The sequence below is a fragment of the Varroa destructor genome, unplaced genomic scaffold, assembly GCF_002443255.2.
Source record: "Varroa destructor unplaced genomic scaffold, Vdes_3.0 BEIS01000001.1, whole genome shotgun sequence".
In the NCBI taxonomy this organism is placed as follows: domain Eukaryota; kingdom Metazoa; phylum Arthropoda; class Arachnida; order Mesostigmata; family Varroidae; genus Varroa; species Varroa destructor.
In genome coordinates this window covers 42,644,660-42,655,808 of record NW_019211454.1, presented here as the reverse complement: position 1 = coordinate 42,655,808, position 11,149 = coordinate 42,644,660, and the positions used below count along the sequence as shown (strand labels likewise).

At 40.0% G+C, this 11,149-nt stretch overlaps 2 protein-coding genes across 10 annotated transcripts in view; one reads left to right on the top strand and one right to left on the bottom strand.

Annotated features, from left to right (window-relative positions):
- ArfGAP1 (ADP-ribosylation factor GTPase-activating protein 1) overlaps window positions 1-4,839 on the bottom strand; it is a 7,008-nt gene extending 2,169 nt beyond the window's left edge. For 2 of the 5 annotated variants that reach the window (XR_002672858.2, XM_022802893.2), the window contains exons 1-6: window positions 4,594-4,838; window positions 4,306-4,475; window positions 3,163-3,311; window positions 2,656-2,811; window positions 1,178-1,392; window positions 155-417 (exon numbers count right to left, since the gene is read on the bottom strand). Coding sequence is in view for 4 of the 5 variants with exons in the window: in XM_022802893.2 (XP_022658628.1) it covers window positions 155-417; window positions 1,178-1,392; window positions 2,656-2,811; window positions 3,163-3,311 (783 nt within the window). In the remaining variant the exon portion in view is untranslated. Of the gene's footprint in view, window positions 1-154; window positions 418-1,177; window positions 1,393-2,655; window positions 2,812-3,162; window positions 3,312-4,305; window positions 4,476-4,593 lie in introns of all 5 variants that reach the window. The other 3 variants (XM_086992075.1, XM_086992122.1, XM_022802901.2) reach the window with 3 other exon arrangements.
- Window positions 4,840-5,755: 916 nt separating this feature from the next.
- Window positions 5,756-11,149, top strand: part of LOC111252086 (uncharacterized) — a 34,299-nt gene continuing 28,905 nt past the window's right edge. The window contains exons 1-2 of one of the 5 annotated variants that reach the window (XM_086992232.1): window positions 8,244-8,683; window positions 8,850-8,972. In XM_086992232.1, the coding sequence (XP_086848358.1) occupies window positions 8,949-8,972 (24 nt within the window). In that variant the 5' untranslated portion in view covers window positions 8,244-8,683; window positions 8,850-8,948. Of the gene's footprint in view, window positions 5,896-8,216; window positions 8,973-11,149 lie in introns of those variants that run through there. The other 4 variants (XR_015329862.1, XM_022809502.2, XR_015329847.1 and 1 more) reach the window with 4 other exon arrangements.

The following is an 11,149-nucleotide window of genomic DNA, read 5'->3' as shown; positions in this document are numbered from 1 at the left end:
GACTCTCTTCTGTTTTGAAAACATATTATGAATTGGTACATCACTGAACGTTCAATGTATTACGATTAACAACATTTTTGCGTAAATAATGCACAAACTCATTCACTCATTTACCTGGAGTGATACCTTGTACTAGATAAATAACAAGTTATACCTTATTGGCAGCAGCTCCTCCGACCTTAATGGCAAGCGAGCTGAATGAAGACCAGACCGAGCCAAGCATCTCGGTAGCTTGTTCGGCCGGCGTTTGCGCAGAGCTAACGCTTGGAGGGGAGTATACCTGGTTACCAAAGCCAGAATAACGTCCCCCCTGCGAAGGTGGTAAATTGCCAGGTCGAGACGCGTTTTCCGCTTGTACCCATGAAAAGAACGAATCCTTTTGCCGAGAAACTTCGTCGGATGATATTGACTGATACGCTGGAGTTAAAACATGCATCGCAGACCAAACAGATATACTTTTATGGTTTAATAACAAGTGATAGAAGATAACGTGTGTTTGATCACGATAAGAACATTATAGGGTTCAAGAAATTCTAGCTTAGCCATCGCATCCGTCATATTGGGTAATACGAATAATAAAAAAATGCATTCTAATTATGCAAATTATGCCGCGCTACATAGCTTTATATATATATAAAGCTTAGTTCTATATAGGGACTTCAGTTCGAGCCAGCGGTTCGATAAGATTTTTGCTAAACAATTTACAACTTAATACCATAGACCTTTAGGGTATCCTTGGGGGATTGATAAGCCTATTTTTCAAGCAAGTATGTTGCACAGTGCTGGTAAAGACCCAGAAAAAAGATAACCGTAGCATTTATGGGCACGATAATACCCATTCATTGATAGGATGGTCACAAAGGAACCTACAATAACGTATCGAGAGGCGAGGTACGCAGCACGGATGAGGCGTTATGAAGTTTGTCTCATAGTCGTTTGAGGCGTCTAAAATTACTCGAAAAATCAAATCACCCAATTAAATAATTACTGTTCATTCAGCTTGGTCTTGGTAAACGGTAAATATTACCAGCCACTCCGTGTATTTTAGGCATATGTTCCTGTTATTAGATCCGCCCACACACCTAATAGGGAGTTGGCCTGTTGAGGATGCCGCAGTTGCAGCATTTATCATTACTATGACATTATCCGGCCTTCCTCGATCTTTCACCAGCCTCACCTCCTCCATTTGAAATCCAGTCGCCACTAGCTTGTCCACCAGATCTTATTCCGCTTCCGAAAGGTGCTTTGCTAGCCTTTCCGCTTGACTGTGGCTTACGAAGAATGGCATAACTCTGGTAGTTCCTTGCAGGCGACGTTTCCAAACTCCACTCCTCCCCGCGAGCTTCTGTTGCGATCTTGTCACGGAGCAGGGCGGCCGCTTTCGTATTGTATCTAGATTGAGGAAAAATAGGTTATTAACACATTTTAACACTTAATCTCATAACACTTATTTAATAATAGTAGTAATAATTGATAGTAATTTTAATATTACATCTGGCTTTCGGTTAGTTGGTCCAACTGAAAACTGAAATCTTGGGCGAAACTGGGCCAGAAAAAGTATCTGGAATTTGGCTGGTCACTTAAGCCTCAATCGAGCGACTCAGAGTGAATTTATAATGCACAACTTCCTAATGATGAAAAAAAACGGTGAGAAAAAGTGTATTTTTTGCCTTGGACCTTGCTCCTATCTCGCCTGGATTTGTCTTTGAGGAAGCATTCAGACGACTGTGCTTGTTTTATCATCCTATTTATACCCCACGTTTGGTCATTTGCAGTTACACTTCGGGATAAGCCCGGCTGTTAAGTTCTGAGAGGGTTGACGACAATTTGTTTATACTCGAAATGCGGCTCCTTTGGGACGACTCTTGCTCTTAACTTCCTCGCTCTCAAGTAAATTCGAAGTAATCCAACATCTCGTGTGTAAGCTGCTTTATTGTTTTTTGAGGTCTTTGAGAATGATTTGACGATCTTCTTGCATTACCTGTTCGCATGTTTGTTTCGCACTGTTTCGCACTTTTTGACCGAAAGCTTAAAAAAGAGCTATTTTTAAGCCTCTCTCATTATGAAGCCCTAGGCACCACTTGTACAATGGGCATTAGCTTATAATCCCGGTCCACACAAGTCTTCTGCAGCATTGGCACCACTTATGTGTATTCGATTTCGTTGTAACACGAAACAAGGTGCACGTCCTTCGCTTGTCCAGGTTCGTTGACCAACAAAACATAAAACAAGACCGAGAGTCATTCACTTCGAAGCCTTAACAAAATACATTATAGACATTTAAATTCTCTGAAATTTGTCCTGTGAATAGGCGAGCGTAGTCATAAGACAAATCTGGCCAGCAGTCAGCTTTTGTTAAACAAAAATCGGGCGTTTGGCGATGCTTACCCATCAGTGCATTCATTTTGAGTTTTTTCTTGTTTAGGTTATCGCTCGATGAAACATTATCAGACTTTAATGGCTTACTACGGAAACAAAAACAAAACCTTCAGTTTACATAGTATTACGACAAACCACAGTAATAAATCTTCATTTTTCCACTGGTTATACAAAAATATTTCCTCAATGTCGATCCGAACTATTCGACTCCCTTCTTTGACAATTCATTGGTTACTAGGCAAACAATTGAAAATATTTAGCCATGAATTAGGTTACCTGTCACGCAGGTCCATATCCCAGCTCCAATCATCTTGTTCCTCCAAAAACTCTTTTGCCCTGGAATTACCACCAACCTGCATCTTCTCCAACTCCTGATCTTTCCATTTGTCCATTGTGATTGAGCGCACGAAACTTAAATGTACTCCCAAACCCCTAAAGGAGAATTAGTAACAAATAGGTCTTCTATTATTACATAATAACACACTGATTAAGAATATTTTTAGTTATAATAATATTGTAGTAGGCCCGTCCCTTTTTACCTTAAGTTCGACTCTTCTCGATATTCAACGCACAATGATAATTCAGTACAGATTTCATTCGAGCTCATTTTGGTGCTAATGATGCATGTTTATCTTTAAATAATTGTCGAGAATGCTATTTTATAACAACATTTTTGAAGCTCGAACGTTTTGCTTAAATAAATAAAAAAAAAAGCATGCTACCTATATATATATACATAAAGCCCCCTAGTGATAGCGTTACGTATGCTGATATTTTTTTTACCTGTGCTGTCCAGAGCATTCGAGGCAGATCCATACTCCGTAGGAAACGGAAGCCCATTGGGGATTATGAGCTCCACATTCAAAGCATTTATTATTTCCAAATTGTGGCTGAAGTTTCATCAAACAATGCCGCGTGCGAGGGGACGCCATCTGCGTACAAAAAAGAATGACATTAGGAAAATTATGGAAAAAGGTAAACTTCCATGTTTGAACTCGTGGCTATTGACATTTTAAAAATTACTTCTTTAACCTTAATATTGCTACCGTTAAGGCCTTACATATTGAATGATATTATTTAATTCGTACAATTGAAGAAATCGTAGATAGCGTTCGACAACGTTTCTTTCCAAGTACAACATTTTGTGATTTTTTTGCCCAAACGTACTTGACAAATAACAAACCTCTTTTACATTAGCTAAAAAAAGAACGCAATCGATGAATCTATCATGAGTACGGTCTTGGAATATAAAGTACATTTCAAAGATGAACTGGCCTAGAAGAATGTTTGAAGCCGTATGCAAAAATTAGCCAAAGCGCACGGAAACAACGCGGGCTACCAGCACTTGTGCTAAATTATAGCCGGTATTTTATATGAACGTTCATGAGCATAATTTGCATAGGTTTTACACATGTTGCGGTAGTACTGGTTCATGTCGATGCGGCAGCTATTAGCAAGGACCAAGCATCATTTTTAGGTAGGCTCTCTGCAACACCTTTTAACGCGCATCTGTAGTATCTCTGTCCGTTTTTACGCAACAAAAATCAAGCACCCAATTGTATATTATGAAGGTCGCAGCCTCACACACTATGTTCGATAGCCAAAAATCAACGTCAGGCCATTACTCCAATTAGTAACAAAATCATATTCGCAAGTCTTGTTGCACCTTTCTAGCACGGCTGAACGTCCTGATTGAGTACGAAACGATGATATTCACTTGTAGCCGATGATGCATTTAATTGTAAATTGCAAATAAAGACGGGTATTTAAGTGCATTGAGATAACATGTGGATTCTCAGGAGTCCTGCTGTGAAAATAATTTTGTTTCATAAGCTAAGAAGAGCACCTCAAGTTCTTGCGAAGCACAAACAAAAAAAAAACTAACAGCAAGTACCGAACGGCCCAAGCCTTCTTTTTTTTTTTTACCTAATTCGTCTTATTACACTTGCAGATCTTAGCGGATATCCAGATGAATCATGTTCTGTTAGACATCATTTCTATCGGGAGGACATGTTACATACTCAGACCCCGTAAAGCTATCCTCCGTAGAAATTGTACTTAAACGCACTGCTGTTTAAACCGACTGAAAAAACAAACTTTGCATCAAACAAACAAGCATACGTTAGCCGCTTTCATAATCGCCTTTCACTCTTTCCCGTAACATACGGATTTCAACTACGTGGCTACAGAAGCACTGGAAATCTTTGGTTTTACCTGAGACGTGCGGGAACGTTTGCCGAATCCAGCTGGTAGAGAAGGCCGACAAACTAATTACTGGCGTACTTATGGCAAAATATTTGCCAGCTTAAAATCTGACATCTAACGGGACTCTGTGGGGGTGGACTTGTGGACTTCGCTAAATCGAACAAGACTGCAGACAGGAGCAAGTTGCGAATCCAACAACTCCTTTTCTAACCCTCCCTTAGCAGCAAGCCAGCAACGGACAGAACAACCATTTCTAACGATCCAATAACGACGGACCACGGCTCGACCTGCGATGACATGCTGCAACAACAAATTCCATTTTATAATACATGACATACTTCCAAAATTGTAACATAAAAAATTTAACGTTGATACAATCGAGTACAGTTAAGGATGAAATATACATGGTTCATACAGACGACATAATGCATGAGCTAGTTCTAAGAACTTGCACGCTCACCAACTATCGTGGTAATATCAGTCCAACTCTGCTTATCAGCCGAAGGCGGGAAATGGTTGATATGGCCAGTTGTCTTCTATAGTGTCTGCGCACACAGCTACCCGCTCATATACAATTGACAATAGAGAAGGACAGCTGGAGACTTAAAAAGCAGGCGCGTTTGTTCCTGATAACCGAAATAATCCCACGATTATATGCTGTAATCAAAGGGAATCTACAACAGCATCTGTAAGTTGTATATAATATACAATTTATAATAATCAGTTGTAGAAAGCTAAAACAAGGCACCTACATCTGTGGTCCTGTTTATCTTGTCCAGAACTCCTATACGAAATGAAAAGCGTGTGTGTTTGTGATATTTTGTGACATGAAAGTACTTTATTAACTATTAAAATCGCACCACTTTATTATCACTAATAACATTGTTATCATTATAGTTATATTATTGCTCTCCATAGAATAAGCCATTTTTAAACCATAGAAAGAAATTAACAAATGAGAAGAAGATCACTTTGAAGACTACTAAACGCATTTAGAAATCTTCGAAGTGCAATTGAACTTGCTGATTTCGCCAAATGGTCTGCAAATCTTTTCTAATGAAATGCAAACGGCAGTCGATGTATGATACAAGATGTTCTAATTTCGAATATGAGCACGGAAACTTTCAAGGAAAATTAAAAGGTAAGTTTAGGTGAGACTTTAAACGTTGTCAATCTGTCTTGTTATCCGTGTTGTTGTTATATTGTGTATCTCCAGCTACACTTTACTGCTAAGACTAGAAATAAGCGTACACGATGACGACTTGTATAGTGTAGTTACTGGGCTATTCTTCAGAGATTTGGCACTCAACGGTACGTATCAAATGATAGTAGTAGTAATATGGACGGTGATAATGGGAACAATTATTTTAACTTAGTGAGTTCGATTATATTAGTTGTGACAAAGGCATTGCGATTCCCTAACGTAACCTATTTACTAGCAACGGTTTTGTCATATAGATAGCATCTAGTCTTAGGCAAAGGGCAGAGGTTCCATTCATTTATAAACTTGCCTCCTATATAAGCAAGCTGGCTAAGAATCACATGAATCAAGCATGGGCTTGAAACCAATAAATGGATTTTGCCAATTTGGTATGGACCAGGCTCCTGAAGTATATTACAGGTGCAACCTTCATAGGATACCTAAAGCCTCATCATGATGTCCAAGACGTGTGATCTTTGTTCGCTGTTGTATAGCTTATCCAATTTAGGTACTTGTGTAATTTTTTTCAGTTTTGATAGTGAGAAATATGTTATCTCTCACTAATTAAGTAAGTCTAAATCAATTAACACGGGGATGGGATAGGATAAAAATCGAATGTTTTTGCAATAAAATCCATATTAGCAAAAAACAGATGCTCATTACTTAGGCCTCACCTGTAATTATTCGCTTGCGTACTCGTAATTTCTCTTGCCTTCCTAACAACACATAAATGCTACATAATTTGCAGATACCAAGTTATTTATTCTAATGCCGTTGGTAAAATGGAGAGACTAAAACAGAACTGTAATGGGGACTCCCCCCAGGCTGATGATCGTTCCTAATCCTTTAATTTCTGCTGGCCCTTGACAAGGTTTACGCGTTCAAAACCCTGTGCGGAATTTCTATATGAACACGAGCAATCTGTGCATTTCATTTCGGAATGTTTTAGGTGCGTTATTTTGGCTTGGGTTATAGGCATAATTCTACAAGACGGATGGTCATGTTAAGCGGTAAAAAGAGCGACAGATTTTACTATTACAAATTTTCAAGTAAATCCCATTTAGTAAATAGGTTTTATGATTGTTATGTAGTAATAATCTATCTCGGCTAATGCTCTAACCGTTTTTCTCCTGAAGGATGATTGGAGCGTGATGAGCCCTTTAAGAGGAAATTTATCTTTGCAAATTTCCGAAGCCACCTTAAGCGGCCTTTTGAACCCGAACGTGCTCTCGATATGAATGTTTTAAATTAGTTTGTTAATTTTCAGATGAATTCATTTACGAAATTTGATTTTTGCGCAACAGATATAGCTATACGATAAATGAGCCCCATTGTTGGCTTCGTTATAAGCAACCATTTCTAGCGCGGCAGTAATAGTAATTAGAACAATAATTCGCAGAAGCTGCTGAAAATGGCGGTACCAATACCTATTTCGGACAACCATCGCATCCGTAACTACATTGCGCTTTGAACTATCACCTGCAATTAACTGAAAGCATATCATAAAAGGTCGCAGTATATGTGACATGTATTAATAAACTCGAGATATTCGATCATAATGCTAATCAAACTAATGGACGAGGACCATTTAAAAAGATTTCTCAATCCCTGACCTCCACAATTTTTAGTGCTATTTGTCATATCTCACTACAATATTTCGCGGGTGAAACTAATTTTAAATATGATAAAATTTTAGAATATTTTTTTTATTTTAAAAACAAAACACAGAAAGTCTCTAAAAGCAACTAGCGTATTTTGGTTGAAAACACCAAACACTCACAGGACCTTAATCAAAGCTTGAATTAGTTAAAGTATTATAAACTTCTTTGTTTTTTATTTTTTTTTTTTAAATAGGTTTACAGTACTAACTTGTTGGGTAAGTAGCGCATGTTTTTAAACAGCATTCGGTTTGCTTATTTGTTTCCATTTCCATGAAGAAAAACACAGCATCCGTGAAAACAGGGTTCTTAGGCTAACGAAGCAATAACATGAACAAGGACAGCCTTAAAAAAGTTCCTCAAGTGTTCCAAGCGTATATATAGCTAGTTCTTTACAGTTATATCGAATGTACGATACACATTTACCGATTTACCGCTCTCTCTAGCTCAATGCAAGATGTATCTTTGTTCTCAGGCGTTCTGTTTATTAAAGTTTCATTATTATTATTATTATCAAGGTAGTGACGAAAAGCGGAAAATGAATTGTCAGAACGAGTAGGCGCTTGATGTGTACACGTCAAGATTTCTTTGCGTCAACACATTTATAATGGGTAAGAATACCTACGGCCTTATTGACGGTTAATTTCGAATATATCACAAATAGGGATTGTAACCATAATAACATTGGATTCAATAGGTAATAACACCTTAAATTTAATATTATATCTGACGGTTTTCAGTGACAGTTTCGGAGCTCGGCTGTACATTTTTTTACAGTTTTATTGGCATGCCTTAAAATCTAACCCTGTCCACAATCTGCATTACCGTGTGTTCTTCGATCACATCAAGTTTGGTCAAGTTGTCGTAACTAAATACTTTTAGACACCTAAAAGACAGAAGAATAAGAGATAAAACAACAATTCAACTCCCTATAACCAGCCTCCGCGCCTTTTAGCGCTCGACGGCTGGAAGCGGGAGCGGTCCTTCGAACAGACGTGCTCATCACCGGCAGGTTATCTGCTGACCCGCTAGGAGTCGCTGCGAGTCCCAGTTGGTCGGATGCAGCCATAGCAGGCACACGTGACAGCCATTCGCTAGCTAGAGTGCGCCATCGACCGCGCTGTCAGATCGCCGCTGTGCCCGAAGAAATAGCCGAAACAGTCGGCTGTTCGGCAGTAGTCAATGAGTGGCCGCCCCGGCGTGTAGTTCATGCTGTCGTGAATTCTACGGTTGAAACAACGTGCGTTCATGTATAAGTATGAGATTCTGTGGCTAGCAAACAACAGCCTAGAGAAATATAGCAAGTCAACGGTGGCTAATACACATAGACGCCGTTTGCGGATACTGTTCGTGATGTGTTGTGACTAACATCAAGTACATTCTGTTTGATGTCTCGTTTTCCCTAGCTGTCAGTCACTTATATCGGATATTATTAGTGCAAAACGGTCTCCATCTGTTTATTGTCAGTGGCTGTATCGGTACCTTACCTGCATACAGCGCCACGTATGATTATCGAACGCTCGAAACAGGTAAGGGCGATCTTTTTGTTCAGGGCAATTGAAATAGAATGAACCATCGTCAGCTTAGCGTCAGCATTATAGTAGAGGTCGAAAGCCAAAAGCGCGGAAGGTACTTGGTGGCGAAATCAATGGCTAGAAGTGCATCAATTGGCACCGTGCAAGAGTATCAAGTCTGTAGTGTGATAGAAGCAGATGTTCTTTGACGAGAGAGGTGATTCTACCAGAAAGAACATCGCTTATTATTTGTAACGCAAGGAGAAAATAACAAAAACAGCTCGTGAACGAAAAGTAACATCCATCCGTCCACCAGCTAAACTTATACCGGTAGCGGAAGCTTGATTGAGACAAGCGTTAGTCCCTGCAAGAAAGCGCATTATCGAGGAAAAGTATACCCTGTATACCGGTATATATCTATATATATAAATGCGTATGCACCGTAGGAGTACACCGTCGCATGCTGGATTTTGATGTGTGTTGTCTACGGTAATGCTTCGTCGCAAATATTTCCCCCTTTCGGAAATTGTTTCGGATGTCTTTAGGCGCAGTCGAAGCTTTTGTGCAGATCAGACGAGAGTTTCTGGTTGGAGGCTGTGCTTCTGGATTGGCCTGCATTGTTAGTGCTGAACAGCCATGGAGGGGAACCTAAGCAGAATCGTCCGTCCGGGGTGTCATTTAAAAATCAGCTATTTAACATGTAGGTACTATAGGCGGGCTGTAAGGAGACGCGCGCTAGTGACATGCTTCAGGTCAGCGCCCTAGGCAATACAGGGTGACTGAGAAAAAGTTTTTCGGTTGGCAAGCTATGTTTGCCAATTCAAGGTCACGCAGCGTTAAATCTGACACGTTTCTCCTGGAGGCTAGTCGATTACTGCAGGAGAGAAAACGAACGCCGACGTGAACGAGCGGAAGTGCGTGAAGGAATGAGAGAGAGAGAGAGAGAGCCAGGAGCGGTTAGGCCGCACTTAAATTCGCATTTTTAATTTGGCAAAGAGAATAAGACGGGAAGATTTGCCAATTTAAAGTTTTCTCCGCACCAGCGCCGTTTGTTAACGTTGCGTTGCCAACTGACCGCGATGAACAATGTCAAATGGAAAGAATAGCTCCCGAAGAAAGGAGGGAAAGAGAAGAGACCGGTGCCTGGGAAGGGTAGGTATGTGACGTTTGTGTACTTTGCCCAAATTTTTGCCAGGTAGGACGTCTTAGAATGTGAATGACATGTCTAGTAACCAGGGCAGTTCTTGATAACATGTACTGCCGCACTCACTATACACCTGTTGGCTACAAACTACACTTATCTCATGCTGTTTCTACCGATGTGATTACCACCCAGTTAAACGAGATCTCTAAACAGAAACTAATTCGGTTTTGCCGTTTGTTTGGGTGCTGAGCGCCTCTGTCGGTCGTTCGTGCTCGGTAATGCATATTCCGTTTACGATATGGGATAAATTTGTATTTAACCAAGCGTGACCAGCTGTCTCATTTTTAACATTCAGTCCCTCATTTCGTTATTTCTGCATTTCTTTGTTTACCTTCGATTTCATTCATACATCAAAAAAGTAAGTTGAATCAACCTTTACGGGTGAAGCTTCACGTCCAGTATCGCCGTTAGGCGTTTCGTCACACGGCTGGCTTGCAGCGAAAGAAGTGTGTCTATGCCCGGATTCGAACCTGGATCACGACATATCCCTGTGTCACCCTCTAATCTATCACGGGCTCAAGTTGAATCAAGCTGGGCTGTCTAACTTCGCGCAACAATGAGCTTTGCGCAAATTAAAACTGCGGGTATGCCTGATGAAATCTGACAATAGTGTTTCTGTGATTTAACTTAATCAGCGATCAATCGCTAGAAGAGCCGAAACGATGACACCGGTTCATGATGTAATGAACACATCGAATCTAACTTTCTGGAAGAGCCTGAAGTCAGGAAATACTACTGCTTTCTCGCTGTTCTCTTTAACTGAATTTTTCGCAATATTACCAATCGGTTCTCTTCTAGAGTCTCTCTCTCACATTACGACGTTGTGAGGTTGGCGCGTGATAGGATTGCAATCTAAAAACCTCGGACTGGTCGTAAGTCATATGCGTAAAAATTAGAAATGCTGTTTTTTTCAAACTAGGATATCAGGAATTGCCTTGTTTACTAACACAAGTTGTAACGGAATTAAAGCAGTGACACTTAGTTGCTT